This window comes from Varroa destructor, unplaced genomic scaffold (genome assembly GCF_002443255.2).
Source record: "Varroa destructor unplaced genomic scaffold, Vdes_3.0 BEIS01000005.1, whole genome shotgun sequence".
Classification (NCBI taxonomy): Eukaryota; Metazoa; Arthropoda; class Arachnida; order Mesostigmata; family Varroidae; genus Varroa; species Varroa destructor.
Window position 1 is genome coordinate 7,663,414 of NW_019211458.1, and position 19,405 is coordinate 7,682,818.

Consider the following 19,405-nt stretch of genomic DNA (forward strand, 5'->3'; position numbering starts at 1 on the left):
TGTGAAGTATGCTTATTGTATTTATTGTTTAGTAATAGTATTATCAATATTATTATTATTATTATTATACAGAAATATGGTGCTAAGGGCAGGTGAAATTCGTACCATAACCCTCTAATTAGTATTTCTAACACAAACACTAGGGAAATAATTTTTTGCATCTTTCTTCGAGCAAATACGGTTATTATCTGTTCAACGCCTCACAATGTCAAGAATGTTCATTCTGGATTTTTATTACCTATACCTCCGACATACCTTCGGTTAATTCTCACAATTAGTACGTAATTATACACTATGTATTTTCGTGTAAGAAACAACATTTCTTTAAACTCCGCTCCGTGTATTGTAAAGCGCCTCATGGCAAAATAGCATTTTGCCTATTAAAGGATCTACTCCAGATGCCTGTCGCCTATATCGGTTTGGAGAGAGTTCAATTCTTGCAACCGTTCATCTACCAGCTGATCTGAATAATCAGTTAATTAGATATCAGCATAATTCACGGTGCGGACAAATCTATTCACTATGCCACTCACTCTGATAGCACTGAGCAGTGGACATCTAGCAAATATTGGACGTTACTGATTATGGTTCATTGTGCATCTTAGTAAATGATGGCAAATGAAAAGATTTTTGAGACCATTATTAAGGTGTAGTGTACAATTTGAGAGAGCGGTCCTGACTGACAGATGCAATAAATGAGGCATGCACGCCGAAACGTACACCAGTTGCGGCAGCTGTATGCTCCTGGAAGACATTGATCAGCTCCCACTGCTTGCTCAAATATACGCGGACATCTTGTCCCGCAACAGCCAGATACTGTCCGCTCTGATCGAACGTGAGGTCGTTCACGGCGTAACCATCATCTAGTTGGAGCGTTTTAATGTTTTTCAGTTTTCGAAGATCCCAGATTTTCACTGTGGCATCTTCTGCTGACGTGGCTAAATAGTATCCATTTTCCGAAAAGGCGATAGCTGTGACTGGACCCCAATGTCCGGGGAAGTTCGCCACGTTTTGACGTTCCTTTAGGTCCCAGATCTTTATAAGTGAGTCTGATGTTCCCGTTCCAAATATCAAGCCGTCAGGATGGAATTGCGCAGCTGTGAGTGAGTGGGCATCAACGGCTTGGTTATCCGCGGTCTTGGCCAGCACCTTTCCAGTGCGTATATCACTGAAGGCCCAGTGATCATCCGTAGCAGTGGTGAGCACATAATCCCCTGTGGCATGAAGCGACAACCCTGATATGGGTCCCTCGTGAGGCCGGATTAGTTGGATAGTCTGCGAAGTGCCGAGATGCCATACACGAACGGCTGTATCTGGACTAGCCGTGATCACATGTTCGCCATCAGGATGGAAAATCGTGTGCGTTACCTATTTTGGGTTTGTGAAAGATTCAGTTAGCAGGTTGTTTCAAATTGTGATGAATTACTTATGGTTAGAAAACTCCAACGTGAGAACAGAACTTATAAAGCGGTAAGGTAAGCGTATAATAGAAAAAGCCGGTGCTAGGAAATCAGTTACAGCAATATTAGAGTTTTTATGGGAAAAATACTTACCTTCTTTTGATGCCCCTTGAGTACTGTGACTATCTGCTGCGAATCCTTGTTGTAAACAACGGCATGTTTATCATTACCTCCAGTAACCAGACGCGAACTGTCCCTAGGATTAATGTCAAGCGCGAGAATCCCAGGCGTCGATGATAAATGGAGCGACGTCTGAGTATCCTTTGTTCTGAATGCTTTGACAGTTTCCAGTTTTGTCAACTCTTCAGGCACGTTACGGCCACGCTTTTTACGCTCTGCAGTGAGCACTGTCGCACGGTCTTGTAATTTCTGAAATATGTGCAAAACAGATCCGATTTTGACGTTCCGTCGAGAATTTCTGGACGGTATAACTGAAGAACTAAAAGCATGAGAAAAACAGCCGTACCATCGCCTTTCCTAGATGAGTTCTCGATCAAATCTCATAGTGATAGTTGTGTACAGTCGAACGAGTTATTTTTTCTTGAGTATTCTTTTCTTAAGCTTAAGACCCCAATTACCTATCGCTAGATCAAACCAAATTGACTGTTCCATCTTATATGTTTTCAACCTAATGGCTCTTCTCTAGTATCTTCTTGGCGCCAGTGCTGCTATCGGAAGTATCATACAACAAAAACTTAAAGTTCAAAATTGAAGATTAGGTTAGCGGCTTCAACCCGTAAACTTTAAAATAATAATAAAACACTCTAGCAGTGCCTAAAAACAGCTACAATCTTTTACCATCCTCACAAGGCATATAAGCATGATCGGCTATGATAGCCACGTGCGTAAACCTGATGTAATAAAGCTTACCTGGATAACTTCTGGCCCCATTCCTACCACCTCATCCTTTCCTGCGCCAGCAGCTGAAGGTACTGCAATGGACGTTTCTGAAATTTTGCTGTTCTCCTGTGCCTCCTGTATATGCTGTGGCTGAGCAGCAGCCTGTGGTTTGAGGGTGGCCAAAGCCTCTCGAGCGGCCGTGACCTCCTTTGTGAGACGAGCAATTACGCGACAGGCTGCGTCATGCTGATACAAGGCGTGCGACAACTCCTGTCGAGCTGTGTGCAATTGCTGTCGCAACGAGAAGCTATTCAACATTACTGCGTCCCATTCATCCTAAATTGGTAGAGATTGGATAAAGAGACTTGTGTATTTTTGTAAATGGTTACATTACATAAAACCTTACAAAACTAAACGAAGCTTCCAGATTTTACGCATTCATAACAACTACACTTTCCGACCCTATTTTAAAGATTGTGATCTATATAATAAACCAGCAAAATGAACAATTCTTAGTAGGCTTCGTCTGATATCGTGAATTTGCTCCAGCTTACCTGCAGAGCTTTCAGTATGGCAGGAATACTAGTGAGGGTTGGTGGTCTTGGTTTAACGAGCGGAGGTGTCTTCAATTCGATCAGCTGCTCAGCGCTCATCTCTTGCTGAGTGATTGGATCACATCCATTTTCAGAGATGTACTTAAGGATAAGCCGTTTTTCAAAGACTGAACCAGACACCGGCGATACAACGGGGCACTCCGGTGCCTCGTTACTCAGAGCGCATACCAGCGCCATCGTCCGCTTTTCGGACTCCACGCAGATGCAGTCTTATTCGAATTAGTCAGTTGCACGTAAGGTACCTACAAATTTTTATTGAAAAATCGTCTGAAAAGAAAAAGAATGTAGGTACAACAATAAATCTGTACAAGCAGGTGCACCATTTCGTGTGTGCTTTAGTAGTGCCCACCTAACTATCTTTATCAATCACCTTTTCTAATTCTTTATTGGCTTATGACCAAACGCCAGTGTTTTCTAACGTATTTTTCTGCAAATCATAATTAAATATAATTGACTTCTTCCACGAATGGGTATGCCGGATGGTAAGCCCCAGGAGTTCCGATACCTTCTTTATTTCGCATTCCTTCGAAGATCAAAACACTGTCTTTTAGCTATGAAACGTAGGCTTATTGACGAAATTGCTTCAAAAGTGACTGTACGCAATTCTCGACGAACATCAACATTTTTCAAAAATGTTTTGAGTTTCACAAGCCACATATGAGTAGAAGATTCATCTATAGAATCTTCGTCGTACACGCTAAATTCATGCTAGGTTTATGCAATAGCATTTTGAACTAAATGAAAATCGGGTAAGAAGTAACGAATATGCTACTTTCATCGCCGATATATTTATAGAATCCACGCTAAATCCAATCTACGTTGTTGTGATTGAACAAAATCAAATAAACGGGCTGATAAAATAAGCTCAATGAGATATGGCACTTAGCCATCAGCAAACAAAGTATCGAAAAAATGAGCGCTTGGAAAACGATTATTACTTATGTACCACCTAATATTTATATTTTCAAGAATTTACGGATAACATTATACTCAAACAGGTGCACACAAATATAGACCATATATTAATATAATACCGTGATTATTAAGCGTTTTCAGTACCATGCGAAGTATTTTAAATACCACAAATGAGCTTTAATATGAATACGTTAAGATAGCCCAAATAATAATAATAATCTTTGTTGCCCTTTAATACGAAAACGTGGAATCAGAAATTAGTGACGTATGGAAGATACTAAATTTTCAACTCTTAACATAAGTCGGCAGAATCTAAGAGGTGTTGGAATTAACTCTGGTATAGCCAAAGCTTTTAACAAGTTGATCAAGCTATCTTACATGGGTACGGCAATCTAGCTAAGCGCAAATCAAGGCTTTTGTCCTAAATACATAATTTCTATAATTGTCTGGCGCTGACTTTGATTTTAAGCTGAAGGCATAAATCAACATACCTGTTTCCTGACTAAGACGCCACAACTACTGTCTTAAAGGCAACGGTCAAACACTTTCCTTGTAATCAACAACGACAATAATGTTGTATTCAAAATAGATTCATTACGAAAGCCGTAGGCGTTATACTTACAAACAACATAAAATACATACAAATACACACAACCTAAACTATTATTTATTTAAACTAGATTCATGCGAGGTAAAATAAGGTGAGCTATGCCCAGCACACCCTGTCTACAATGAATATGACGTCGTGATTTGACTGCTTGCTTAAATATTAGCTCTGTTATCGCTTCAAATGACTACCTTTATTATCTTAAAGGAATCATTAATATTAACCTTTGCTGAACTCCGAATCACCGTTCTCACTCAAGGCCACTGAATAGTGCGAACATACACGTTTCGTTGATATAGCATCCGACTCTTCGTCGAATTCTTGTCATGCATTTTGCATTTTTGCAATGAGCAAATGCAAGCTGACACAATGAAATCCCGAGATCTCATTGACGTATGTTTGCTTTACATGGCAACACCGCGTGAACAATCAATTCAATAGAGAGCATGTTTTTTCCATACTGCTGTGCTTGGTTACGAACCCCCACAAGCATGGCATGCTACACTGGCGTCACTTTCTTCTGCCCAGTGCGTAAACTGGTTTATGACTACGGCATAAAAATCAAAACTTCAAATTATAAATAATTTCTCAAAATGCATTAAGAGACGCCAAATTAATACTGTTACGTTACCGCCTAATCGAAATCGCAGAAAAACTACAACGCCATTGCGTGATTGAAGATACACAAACACCAATTCGAAACGCCGGTCAATTAGGCTTGAGAGTATGAGTTTACTTTTTCCATAGCATGATCACTGTAAAATATTGGAATTTTTTTCTGACAAGACCTATTAGGACTACCTTCAACATTTGCCACTGCCCACTTACCCAGCCGATGTGAAAAACTACGTAAAATTTGAAAAAATATGACGTGTACTGTCCAATCACAACAACGCGCCCTCGACGAGTACTGATTGAAAATAGTTGCCGATCCGGATGACACTAGTGGGAGGTGTATGGCGGGAAAATTGAATATCGGCACTACTACACAGGCCTGGGAAGCTGCCTACCTCACCCAACGAAACAAGAACGTGGGCATATTATTTTTTTAAGCCATTCAATTTATTTCGTCTACAACAAAGTGGTATCCTAGCGCTTTTACAATTGCTTAACTGGAGTTGAAAAGGTGTAACTTAGGTTGAAGTGAACAAAGATAAACATGATGTAACAATATTTTATTTTTTTGAAGAAATAAATTAAACATATGATAGCGTTTTAGGGTACTGTTTATTTTTCTGCGACATACGCCATGCAAGGAGCCTCTTATAAAAGTATATCATAAACGAATATTATTAAATGGTTATGATTAAAAATAACTAAGAAGTAAGTTATGCTCGGCCATATTTTTAAAATGCTTAAATCATTTTATCAAAAAAATAAATTGAAAACACCGAGCAGCATAATAAATTCGCAAAGGGCACAACATCGAAGTTCGGCTCGTTGCACAAAGTAGTCTTGCACTACTTGGAAAAGTTAATACCTATTTGATAAAAAGGGGGCAATACTTGGGCCCAGTTGGTAAATTAAGTTTGGAATAACATTAGTTGAATTATTTACGAGCACACTCTTTGAAACAAATCTTAAAAATTATGCGAAACTTCATTTTCAGACCATGCAATCTATTTTTTTAAAGCAGTATTTATCCACTCGACTCAGTAGATTAAAGCAGCGTTCAACAAACGTCCCTTCTATTGAAATAGTATTATTTTTTTCCATGAAAAGTTTTGCTAAAATGGTACGAACCTCCTGCAATCTTTAAGATTGCTTAATAGTCGAATAAGTCGATAGACTAATTTATGGATTATTTAAACGTTAATAATGGCCGTTGACATAATCGCACTAATAGCAGTGATTTCGTTATAAATTAGTTGTGACTGTGTCCATAATTTAAATGCGAAACTATTAGCACTTACGTCTATGTTGTATCAATCGTTTCGTAGCATAATTAAGACAGAGTTATTATATTTTGAGGGAAATTTTCGAAATGTCTGACATCAATATACAAGAACAGTGTGGTATACATATGTTTTATTTGACAATACTGCTTATAGCACTCCTTAGAAGGTAACGTGTCATTATACAGTTTAAAATGCGCTGTTTATGAAAAATACCAGCAGATTAATCTTCGGCCCTTTGACGAGCTTCGTCTCATTCGTTGAGGTAGTCTGGAATAACAATACATACGCAAATATATATATAATTGAATTTTTACTTAATGCTCAGCTGAAACTTGAAAGAGATAGCTGTATGCCGCTTAATTCCTGGACACGAAAGACTACCTGTCTACCTACTGTTTCATGACAGCTTCTCTTCGTTTGCTTATTGAGCCTTTATTTCTCTGCTTTTCTTATTTTTCCTATCTTATGCCATTAATATATAGGACTAACAAACAACTAAATTATCCTTTTCTCAATCTAACGTGTCAGTCTTTTAGTCAGAATCTATATCAAAACTGAAATGGACTATGTAGATTGTACGAGTTGTACGTTTTAAGCGAGAAAATTCATTTATGGTGCGAAATTTTTCCTGTGCCTTGCTTTTGATGACTAACGGCATTACGGCCAGCCACAAATAGTTTGCAATCGATTATTTTAAACTACTTACTCTAAAGCTACTGCCAGTCAACCCAGCTTTGCGCGATTTTATCTTGGATCTGGTAATCAAATAAACGGCTGTAATGCAAAAATTTTCTATGACAATCGAAACAGACGAGCAAACTGTAATGCATAGAAAGCATAAAACACTTTGCAAAGGAGATCGCAGCTGACAGTTAACAATAAACAGGCAAATTAAAAACAGCACCCGACTACATTCTGTCAATAAAAGGCACGGTTTAACGGTGTGCATATGAAACTTTTACATTATCAATAACTCAGACGAATAACAGACAAAGATAATTTGAAAATACGTTTCCCTTTTTGGAGATACAATCAACTTCGCACCAAGTGACTAGAAACGTACCATCGCTTATGCATTGCAAAATGCAGAAGAAAGCTTGGGTAATTGGAAACGAATTAGCTGAGACAAACCCCACTGCGATCCCTACAACATTATTTGAGTTTAAAACTTAGATATCGTGCTATGTATTTAGAAAAAAACTAAACGAAGTAATCAGTAAATAATAACAAATAATCTGTAAAAGCGTCTGGGTCGGAAGATTCTACTGCAATAACTAGACCGGATATGTGGCTAACTTGTCAGCCATTATGCCTTCTAAAGTATCGATGAATGAGTGCTCCTAAAATAAATTTCATGGTTAATAGTTATTAGAAAAGCTTTTGAATTCGAACGAACACTGTAACTTTAGTACTCGTATGGTATAACATTAGTCTATGCCGTTAATTGATTTAAATCCAGTTTGTGAAATAGATCTTCTGTCAGTTGCATATCCGATAACTTCTCTTTAGTGACCTTCTTTAGACTTATAGATTGTCCTAACTTTCTCCTTGATATGCATGCCATTTAGCTCGTTTGCTTTATGCGATGATGTGCCGTTCTGCATATGTTCAACGCTAAGGACCAAATAACAGTAAAAATAAGAAACTCTAACTTTCGTACCTCGGTTGATTTTTACAGTATAAGGTACGTACCGATTAGTTTGGATGTAACTAAATAAACGGAAGCTACGTTTTCTAGACAACTGTGGCGTTCAAGCTCGACGTTTCCAAGATTAGCAGTTATGTCAATATAAGCCAAAGCGGGATCATCCCTCGCATCCTTAATATCTGTCATTGATCGAAAGATATTTGTATTACACGAGGCCTAAGAGGGGAAACGGTAGCTACATTACTTTTAAGCAAAGTTAATATCACAGTTACATCAATGGAGTATAAGTATATAAACTGCAGATAGAAAGGGGCGTTCTTGACCGGCATGGTCAAGAAATGGCTTAATCCGACGATAGACACTTAACGGATAAACGGCAAGTAGGCCATAGGAGGCCGTCCATGGGTCCGATGTGATGATGCTGGCCAGGCTGGAATTGATAACGGTCTAAGGCAGCTAATAGTTGTAATTTACTGCTTTAATAAACTACGGGTTCTTAGTTGCGGCCGGAACCCGTATAAAAGGTGATAATATATAGTAATAAATAATATATAACAATATAATAAGGTATTCCTTTGCGGCTAAAGGAATACAACCGGATATACGATACGAGACGCAACGTATCAGCATTTCGTATCGCCAATAGGTGTTGAACGATCTGAGGAAGACGCTCACGTTTGGCAATAAAACGAGGCTGACTAACCACTCACGCAGAGGATACCATCGTGACCATCGTGAATTCCATAATGACGATAAGCACAACAACGTTCTCACATCAACTAATCGAATCTGATGTGGCATATAATTACTGCAATTGACATCACTATTGCTAATACAACAATATTGTATTGCATTTCAGCTTGCCGCAGTCTGCTGTATACGCTCGGGTGAGCGAGCAGCTTTGATGCTCTAACTGTAAGCACTTTGTAACAAAGTGCTTTACAAAATGTAACAAAATGCGTTACTCTGTAACAGAGTAACGCATTATGACCACATCCATCGTGGGCCAATGATCTCTAGAATTGAGGCAGGGGCTGGCAAAGGAAGACGTACCCCATTCTAGATGAAATGTAATTATTAGGCGAATTCTAGGCGGATGCTTGCCAGTGAACAGGCTGCAGCAGACACAGTCACACGACGACATCTCCCTCACGTCCAGCGGAGGAAAGCATCACCACAATATCGCCGCCGGGTCGCCATAGTTACTATTGAGCTCTACTGGGAAGAGCACTTGCCACATCGTAGAAGTAGCTGTCACAGCATCAGCTGGAAGCAAAGAAGACAATGCCTGGAGGAGCCAGATATCGAGGAGGCTAAGGGTATATCAAATGCCCAGGAGTGGCTATATCTTACGCTTTCTCATCAATAACAGAATAGCAAACACGCATTGAACGCTTATCGTAGTTGCGAAATATTTAACAAATACCCTCTACCATTCACAAGTGGATTTTAAGAAGAAGCTGAAAAAGTATCAAGACTGTTCCAGCGGCCGGAATCATTTTCAAAGCGTTGCGAACTTGAGCGTTTTCTTTTTTTGTAGAGTCTAAATGCTTTTGTTAAAGCTTATTTCTACGAGGCTGGTTTACTTGTGATTTAGTCCGATTCGTAATGGCTGGTAACAATAATCGAAGCTGGCTTATTGGCCATTAGTACCTGACAGGAAAAGATAGCTGTTAACTAGCATCACTGTGAGACAGAGGTACGAAAGAAGCAAAACTATTGACAGACAGAATACATTTCTATGTAATCGTAATTCATTCTTTGATGTATCCGTGAACGGAAACTGTGCTGCAATTTTAGTATCCATTTATGTGTGAACATACACCTTTGTGTTTAGATTTCGAAGAGGGAAAGCTTGCGTTGCATTGATTAGACTTCCTGTGTCTAAACGAGTATGAGGTTTTAAAACAACGGCAGAGAATTGGATTTTCGTTGCTGCTTCAGGAGTGTAGTTATTATTTATATCTACTGATTCCGTTATTCTCTAGGCAGCTCTATCCAACTTTAAATGCTGGCACTAGAAAACGTTATTGTAGTGTCTATCAACGTTTTAAATCCCTCTCGGCCGCAGCAATAACGGGACCTTTTCTATACTCTAAGGGTCTAATGTTAGGAGTAATTACAGCGGATATTGTCAATGATCCCAGGCCGTATTTTATTATTACACGTATTCGGACACGATTCTAAATTATAAATTACAATAGAGATGCGAAATAACTTGATGCCACTACCAGAAAGAAATAAGTTAGGTTCGTAGAATACCATGAATGAACGATCAAGAGCTCTTATTAACAGAGTCCATGTTAGTAAACTCGAATTTCTTTGTGTGATCATAAGTAACGTAATCCCGTGTTTAGGTTGAAAGACAGGCTTAATTTCCGTATCGATTGGACTTAGATTATTCCAAATAGTTTTTTAAGGACTTTTCTTTTTATACATTTCTCTCGCTTGTTTACCGAGCTGCAACGCTCATTGTACGTATGTCGACCCGGCCTACCTAGTTTTTCTGTGAGAAATACAAAAGCTAGCTTTGATATGAGTTTACAATCGCAAAAGACATTTTAGATTTCCAAATGCCATAGTATGGAGAGGGCAATTTTTGATCCATTATAGATTCTATATATTAAGTCTCGAGATTTTTACAGCAAATCTGCTTTTTATATTCTAAATCAATTGGTAGCGTAGAGAACTGCAGGCTAGCACACACAAGACTACAAGAGAAATCAAAATATATCGGGACAGCTAAAGGGACGAATGTGTGTATCAACATTGTATTACATATAGTCAAATTAAATTTCAACTTACATTACCTTAGTCTTCCATCCGCGGGTGATGTAATGGCAAATAGTATTTTTTAAGCTTTGCAATGTTTATTTTTAGGGAAAGAGAGTTATGCTAGGTACGCACGGCCAAGCTTAGCAAAGCAGTATCTGTCGAGCATGGGCCGACGAGTGTGAAGCTCGGATCCGACGGGCGGACTTCATTGCGCTGACATCACTACTCGATGATTCTTCATTTCTTTCGTTACCCCGAAAAGTGCGTCTTTTTAATTAATGGTACTAAATAGAGACTGTTAAACGGAGATCAGTGCCTTCGGATCATTGGGCTAAGACTACCTTGATTGGGTTTACGACAGCGCCAGAAGAGCCATATTTAATGCATTCGATATTTCGTACCTTGTACTTTTACCTCTTTCAGCAGAATGGTCGCTAATATGATCATCATTTCGTATCCTGCAATGAGGACGCATAGTGAATTACCGGAATGTGCCCAGGACCTCTGGGTTCATCGCACTCGTGTAAAAATGCAGAGAGCGCTCACTTCTGCGGCTGAAAAAATCGCCACATCTGAAAAATACCTAGCCTATGAGTTTTTTGATTTATCAAGCTCGTGCGTAAGTATCGGTCGTATCCATTCCAAGTTTATTTTGGACCATCAGGTATTATAGACCATTAGAATGACATATGACTCACATTTGCTGGACAAAATGGTTGTCATCATTTTGTCCTGATTACAAAATTTCACCTTTACTACGCACTGCAGAAATGCGTACTATAGAGCAAATAGCAAAGTGAAGCTCTTAGATGGTTTATGAGGACAGAAAAGACCTGGGTGGAGCGTGTACAACGATAACTTTGTAGCTGACGGTATTATTCAATCACGATTTTTTAGCTCAATAACTGAAGCTTCGACCCAGTGAACTTATTTTACTCGAAATTTGTTAAAACTCAATTATGATATTGATATTTGTCCATGTCATCTGTGATGATTATATTTTTTTTGTAAATAAACTCTTCATGCAAGCGTAATCGCTATGGCAATCTTCCTCATTTTGGCGGGCAGAGGAACTGAATTATTGTGTCGGATTCTGCGTACTGTTTATCCCGTACACGTCTCATTCGAAACTTTTGAATCAGTCGGCACGAACGCTGTCTCGTTTTCCTGTCCGACACCATACTAATGTACTGGGTTGTGTTTGGGGTTTCTTGATACAGCCGATTTTCTAATACCGGTATTTATTTCCAGGATTACTTCATTTTGGCTCATCAAGGTTCGTATTAAATCATTTGAAATTGTCAGAATATTTTTTCGTCTAAAAACGCTTAGTCAGGAAACATGCGCGAGTATCTTTTGAGAATAGAGTCGTATATTTAAAAAGGGCATGTAGATTGAACAAAGTGTAATCTACGAATTTCTGCGAGGGATACATGTTTAGAACCGGCGTATAACTGGTTACGGATTATATCAGCGCTCTGGTGTATGGTGCCCGTAAAACTAAATGGATCCGAAATTATCTCTAAAATGTCGATATTATCCTTCATACCCTGAATTCGGTACCACGATGCATACAATAATATTACGGTGCAGGTCACAATCATGCGTAGCTTGTGTGCATTATTTATATGAGAAAAATCTTTAGTGATTTTTGTATCGGGTGCGTGGTATTTTAATTCATTTTGCTGAAGTATGTTTTTTGAACTTCGTCAGTTTATTTCGTGCATTTTAATAGAAAGAAAAAAACGCGGTACAGTAACAAACTCTATTGTTGCGGACAAAAATGAACATTATTTCATATTTCGGCTGCATTCTAAGCTAATCGATTATAATATTAAACCCTTACTTGTTAAGTTTAGCGTCTCTTACATGTAAAAACTTTCTTGAAAAACCTTCACCGTATGATACGCGGCTAAGGAGGTGAATGCTCACAGTATATGATACATTGTTACATTAACTGAGACGAAGTTAAGTCCAGCTTCATTTTGTATCACGTGTGTAACTCCTTCCTCATAATCTGGTATTTACAGGTACCGATTAACAGATAACTGCGGAGCCTAGTACGCGATGCATAAGGGGTGATAATCACTCCTCGAAGAATTGCTCACAACCGTAAAAAATCGACCGGAATTGTCTTCATTTATGTTTCGGAACGAAACATATGCAGATTCAACAAGCTCGATCAACTCTTCGGCCATCATGTCGATCGCACCATATAATGTTATAATCATCTTTACACAACCTACATGTCATCGAATTGGAAGTATTTACAATTTACGAATTACAACTGATAGAAACGAGGTCTACTTAATTTCTAATTTTTTGAAATTCTGCTAGCAGCATAATGCAAAAACACAGAGATAGAGAGAAAGAAATAAAAACACAGTTTTATTAAATCATCCGAAGACACCACTTTTATTGTCCTGGTTGAGTTTTTCACCTTACTATCATCGTCATCATCAGCTTTTTCGTTTTCGTTTCGTCGTCGTCGTCAATATGCAATCGTATTTCATATTTGTTTTCAGCAGCTTGCTGGTCGCAGCACCATATGTCTGTCTAGCTGTGTATGTGGGTCTGTGTGAAGTGTTTACATATCTGCGCTCTAAATGTCTAGATCTATATTGCATGTCTGTATTCGCTACAGTGTTATGTTGTAAAGAACATATTTCGCTTTCATATCCCTTCTTTCTTCTTGTTTTACTTTCCTTTCATCCTGCCATTGTGTGTAGTTAATATTTTTTCATAGGCTCATTACTGTGCTTTCACGGAGGTGGCCAACGAAAATGATTCGTACTTGAAGATACTACCGCAATTTTTAGTTATTGTAATTATTCATATGGAGAGATGTATGTGCATTACAGTCACAGCATAGTCTTACTTGTAAAGTAGCCATAATTCGAGGGCATTACGTGAACTGCAATGAGAGAGAGAGAGAGAAAAATTGGGGCAGCCAGAGTAACATAAAAATCATCATCATCATCATTGTTGTTGTTGTCGTCCGGACTTACCATTCGTGTCCACCCCCTGCGAATGCAAAAGTGAAGCCTGCTTGTATTGCCATGAACATACCAAAAACGCGCACGCGACCAGGTGATTTTTACTATACACGTTCGTTATCGCATAGAGACGTCCTATAATGCAGTAGTACATAATTCTAATGATAGATGTAGCTAGAGGCGGGCGTATAGTACAGCCTAGGGCCGATCATACTACATTATACTCATACTTAGCTCCATTCTATCAATTTCAGTGTCGTTGACATCAGCGCTTTCTAATTCGTCATTTACTCCTTCTTTTCGCAAAGTACTTTTTAGTTATCAATTCGTAATACAATAGTAATAATAAAAATGAGAGATGTAACTGTGCTTCGTGCTGCCTGTAAGCAGTTACTATCATCCATAAAATGATACCAGTAGTAATAATAGTAACAACGGTTATGATCCTTCACTGTTATTTGTCCCCATGTGTACATTGTATGTACTATCCGCTATTTTCAATGTTTTTATGCTATGTCATGTTTACGTAATGCCTTGAATGTCTGTTAATGAATAATGTATTATTATTATTATTATTATTATCTTCTCTTGTCAAACATTCTTACTAACCAACATCGCTCATTATCATTCAGTTTTCTCAGTCTACCATCAGTACGTATCCCTACACTTTACTCGAGGAATTTAATTATCATTTAGTTTACCGCAAAGTAGCGGCGGTGATAACAGCAATACAAATTTGCCTCCTGACTTTTTTATCTCATTAATTTCTGTTGCCGCCGCCGTTGATGATGATGCTGTTGGTAATTAATAACCCTTCTTTTGCATGTGCCCTCATGTATGGTACAATGGTAACGTGTTTTTCTACTTAACTTAAAGACACTTGATGTGGTTTACGTTCAAAATCTTCTTCGGAAAGATGTGCCCGTACACGCCAAACGACCCCCTCCCCAAAACAGATCTCCCGAACTGTCTCAAAAGAGCTAGAACCCTCAATTTTCGGGCTTTTCCCAAAGATCAAAATTTAAATACGAATTCGTACATGAATACAGTATGTCGTACTGCGACGCAGCCGTCAAAAGCATTCATGCGTAACGGTAGTGATGCTTTAAAACGGCGCGTAAAATTCGAAAAATTCATTTTGCTTGTAAACAGGACGTAGGCACATTCCCGCCGGAAGGGCCAGTTGTATGAAACAACAATGCGTAACTAAGCAATAGGACCGGACCACTCGAAACAATACGTGTTGTTTATGGGAATGATCTATGGGTGTAAGTCGACCCATTGGTTTCCTTTCGCAGATAAATGGTCTCTTTCTGGTCTACGCCATCTTTTTTCCATCATCTCTGTTCAATGTTTCACCGTTCTCGGAAAACCACAGCAGTGTATTAATAATAGTATTAAAATAATATATGAAACGGTACATATTTTCTTTATTTACAGATGATGTTGTGTGATCTACCGGCCTAAAATGTAGGATAATGGTAATCGTAAAATAACACTCATTAAAACGTACAGGTAATAGTATCTTATGCACAGGCAGATCGGCCAAAGCTTTACTCACTTCTTTTGTGATGTCCTATGTGGTACCGTCATTGAATTATCCGTACGGTCGTGGTCAACAAAAATAAACAAATGTTGTCGTTCCATTTTGCTTATTGAGAAGGCAACCGCACGGGCAAAGGCTCGCCGTTGGTGCCTTAGGCTCAAGCGGCAGCGACAAATTAGGCTCATCAAGTTGTCCTCGCTGCATTTATCCGATATTTGGCTAATTCAGGTATACGATATATGTATAATAGATGTATTCATTTAAGCTGAGCGGTTGGCTCAATGCATCAATCCACTGCTCAGTAACCCACCCGAAACAAGAAGGCAAAACCTGCTTACTGCTAAGTATAATACTACGCCTCATACAAATATAGCATAAAAGTAAGATTTTTCCATAGTATACTACTATAAGAACTATCAATTGTTTTTTTTTGTTTGTTTTCATTAATAATAATGTAATGATGAATGAGTTAACTGATGTTATTTTTGGGCACTTGACCCGTCAGCACCAGGTCGTCCAGTCTGTCCTCGTCTCATCTACAGTCTAGCGACATGTGTGCCTGTACTACACATATTCGAACTCGAAGATCTACCTCCAATCTACCCGTTTTTGTTCAACCCATTTCGCTTCGGCCACAATCAATTCTTCAAAAAGTACTTAAACAATTTGTTTGCGCATAACAACGACTAGACATCGAAGACACCATCTGTGACGAGATATGTACGTGTTTAATGTGTTTGTCGGATTTAGCCGCCGTTTAGTTATAATAATAATAATAATAATTATGAGCTTATAATCAGTCCTTACGCTTTTCTTGTCATCATTATTTTCGTGCAGAAGTTGCACCGGTTTGATTTTATTCACAGAATCGAGTTAACTACAGGTGGCAATCATTTGTCGAGGTGTATATTAGCACACCGTCCACTATTTCGAAATATGTCGTATATGTACACCGATAGGGGTTGGCGATTTAATTGTCTGTAATTTCGTCATCCGCCACAGGTGACTAGACGTCAAGATTGAATTTGCTTTTTGATGTTGTATTTCACACCTAGAACACGCAGCAAAAAGTCTACAATCGGTGATTACAAGAATTATTGCCGCTTGGGAGACTTAGTCGACCTGTACGGGACGGAGAGCCTTTTTAAATAGGATTATCGATTAATTACTTAATAGTTTGTATGCGGTCTTGAGAACCTCAATGAATGACGTCACAAAAAAGGTTGTTATATGTCCTTGTCGAATGTTACCGTTCTGTTATTAGTTTGCTCCAAAATCCCTATATCAACTGAAACAATGTACATTTAATAAGTGATATCTGATGGGCAAAAGTGATTAGAAGTCAACGCATAAAAATCACCCGCAATAGGTCCTTATCCAAGCATCGTTTACTTCTTAATTTATTAGGTATTATTAAGAAAAACACTGCTCCAGTGAGTCTCCACTTCTGTTTTTTTTCTTTTTTTTTTTTTCTATTGTATTGTATTTTTCTATTGTGTTGTATTTTTCTATTGTATCTAGTGTATTGACGAATACATTCCCATAATCTGTGAGTGTTTTGTGATTGTTTCTTCTAGTCATACCATATGCCTCACCAGCAACAACGATCATAGTTTGTCAGGGCTATTGCTTTTCGGCGCACACGATACAGTAATAATTAATGAATGAATGATTTATGATGGCTAAGGTATATGTCACAAACTGGTCTAATTATGTGGAGTACTTTCATTGTTATATTAGTCTGTGTCTTCATTGTTTAAAGCTAAACACATACGTAGACACGCAGGCCGCTCAAGAAATTTTGCCCGGGGGCAATAAAATTTTCTTATCAACTATTGACAGCTTAACCTTTCATTACAATAATTTTAGTGATGATGTTATTATCACTATAGCTTCGTTGATTATGACGTTTTTAGTAATATCGTCTTTTGTCCAATGCGAACCCCCTGTTATAGCGACGTTGCCACAGGGCGGCAACAGCAGCAGCTATCTCACGCAGCCTCCTCATAATCATATGAACCCATTTTTGTTCAGTGAAACCTTTCCTTCACCAAATAAAGTTTCACTTGAATATAAATGATCCGAGGCCATTACGATAGTTAAAGACAGCGATCCTATGCGTTTGCAGTACTAGCAGATGTACGTTATTGTAAAATGTCAGATATTTCTCTCTCGACGTAAATTCTGTTGACACGTTGTCAAAGAAGCAATTTCAATAAAATCAGTTGTCACTTAGAACCTTACTTAATGAATTAATACTTAGAAGTATTAATTATTGTAAAATTTTTTTATCGTCGCCGTTGCCGCCGCCATCGTTATAATTGACGCTGCCGACTGCGTAATACCACAGCTCAATAATGCCTGTACTTATAATTGCAATCCTGCCCCTAATAAAAGCTATTACCGTTATCGTCATCGTCATCGTCGTTATCAATATAATAATTTATCTACGCCAATGGAAATAAACCACCGGTCGCAGTAGTGTATTTGTCTAACTTTTGTTTGTTTCAAATCGACCGCCTTTTTCTCACTCCGCCTTTTATGTATCCTCGCTCAGCACAGTTCAGTAGATTTTAAATTCAGATACGTAATAATTACACTAGTCATAATAATCACTAACAGGTCATCGTCTTGAATACAAGGTCAACGTACTGGAGATAAAAAGAGATTGGTGGACTGTGTTACAACTGTGGTTTTTTTTTTATTATTACTCTTGTCACTTATCGCATTCGTTCGTCCACAAAAACTCATTCACTCTTAATTCAACACATCAGTCAATCAACCATTAATTAATCTATCGATCACTCATTGGTTCATTCATAATTTATTTATCCGCTTAAGAGACTGCTCTGAAATCAGTCACTTTCCTCGACTAATTCTTCCTCATCATGACATTTACTACTACTGCTGCTGCTTGTTTACTGTTGTCGTGCTGAGTGGTACTGATATTGTCGTTGTTTCTGTGTTTTGTCCTGTTAGCCTTTGTCGTTTGTCAGCTTCCATACACGTTGGAGACCAATAGCTGTGCGCCTGCCCGAAAATTCTTTCTTCTACTTTCCCTTTTTCACACATCACATTCCCACTGATTTGCCGGCCATCATGGAAATTAGCTGCTCCCCAAAACGCGCTCACATGTTTCCATCATCAATTATGATTAGCTGAATCAATTATTCATTATCATTATAAGTGGTTTTGGAATGAATCGACCATCTTATTGGCCTCTCTACTTGTGGCGCCCTGATCTGTTCACCCCGACGTCGTTTAAGGGCCGAAATGAAAAATAAGGGGAATGCGGAGTAGGAAGAATTTCGGGAAAGCAGGAGCAGTTCTGAGACTAAAACAAAGAAGAAAACTCGTTGATGAAGGAGAAATTCGTCGATTATTTAGAAAGACCGTTCTTATTCTTGCTGTCATGAAATTCGTATTACTGTTATTGCAAGAACATGGGGAAGATGCCGTGGATGGGTAGCTATGTAGGGCGCCATGGGTGTGGTAAGTTCACCAGATCACAGTTAACGTCGTCAGCAGTAGAGACACGCTTTATTCCGTTATCATAGTTCCTACATTAGCATAATGACCTACTGCAATAATAATAGTGTATTAACGGGATCGTGTTATACATCAAACGTCATACCGTTAATCCCCTCTCTATTTCTCTTTTCCCTTTCCCCTGTCTAGCATCATCATCGTCGTTGTCGTCATCATCATCATTATACACCACACGTTAATAGTTATCCAGCTATCTATATATAATATCCATATTCGTCAATCATATTCATTGCTACAGTACATAATGATAATTAATAATAATAATATGGTAATTCACATGCACACATTTGTTGTGGTAGGTGTTGTTGTTGTTGTCGTTAATGTCGTTTTTTGTTGTTGTATTTGTTTTTTTCGTTACATATCTATTTGCAGGATTTTTCTAGTCCCCCACGGCGGGCTGGGGTATTTTGATCATCAAGGGAAAATTATCGTTGTCCAAAACAATGACTTCGATCTTGAACCCTAGTCCGCCGTAGAGGACAATTAAAAAAGTAACAGCCAGTATTAACCATCCTCCTTGGGCGGCGTGAACCAGCCTGAAAACAATTGCGCATAAG

General features: G+C 38.5%; 2 protein-coding genes and 2 long non-coding RNA genes across 13 annotated transcripts in view; 1 reads left to right on the top strand and 3 right to left on the bottom strand.

Annotated features, from left to right (window-relative positions):
- On the bottom strand, positions 1–5,394 carry Prp19 (pre-mRNA processing factor 19). Of its 5 annotated transcripts, none has more exons than XM_022809567.2 (6): positions 5,265–5,394; positions 4,661–4,983; positions 2,855–3,156; positions 2,331–2,636; positions 1,554–1,829; positions 1–1,368 (listed from the first exon to the last, which is right to left on the bottom strand). In XM_022809567.2, the coding sequence occupies exons 3-6, from the start codon at positions 3,089–3,091 to the stop codon at positions 643–645; spliced, it is 1,545 nt and encodes a 514-aa protein (XP_022665302.1). In that variant the 5' UTR covers positions 3,092–3,156; positions 4,661–4,983; positions 5,265–5,394; the 3' UTR covers positions 1–642. The 5 variants fall into 5 exon arrangements, with proteins under 5 accessions (XP_022665302.1, XP_022665300.1, XP_022665301.1 ...); XM_022809565.2 differs by having other exon boundaries at positions 2,855–3,181; XM_022809566.2 differs by lacking the exon at positions 4,661–4,983 and having other exon boundaries at positions 2,855–3,181; positions 5,265–5,373.
- Positions 1,338–19,260, top strand: LOC111252114 (uncharacterized). Of its 6 annotated transcripts, none has more exons than XR_015327792.1 (5): positions 1,338–1,475; positions 10,863–11,018; positions 11,181–11,376; positions 12,009–12,033; positions 12,788–19,260. It is a non-coding gene; the product is annotated as an uncharacterized LOC111252114 (long non-coding RNA). The 6 variants fall into 6 exon arrangements; XR_002674111.2 differs by having other exon boundaries at positions 11,184–11,376; XR_015327795.1 differs by having other exon boundaries at positions 1,350–1,470; positions 11,184–11,376.
- Positions 6,448–9,174, bottom strand: LOC147755230 (uncharacterized). The gene is made up of 2 exons (XR_015327796.1): positions 9,036–9,174; positions 6,448–6,601 (listed from the first exon to the last, which is right to left on the bottom strand). It is a non-coding gene; the product is annotated as an uncharacterized LOC147755230 (long non-coding RNA).
- LOC111252112 (ubiquitin-conjugating enzyme E2 Q2) overlaps positions 17,977–19,405 on the bottom strand; it is a 26,237-nt gene continuing 24,808 nt past the window's right edge. Inside the window, exon 6 of the mRNA XM_022809569.2 lies at positions 17,977–19,384. Within this exon, the coding sequence (XP_022665304.1) occupies positions 19,353–19,384 (32 nt within the window). The 3' untranslated portion in view covers positions 17,977–19,352. The remainder of the gene's footprint in view (positions 19,385–19,405) is intronic.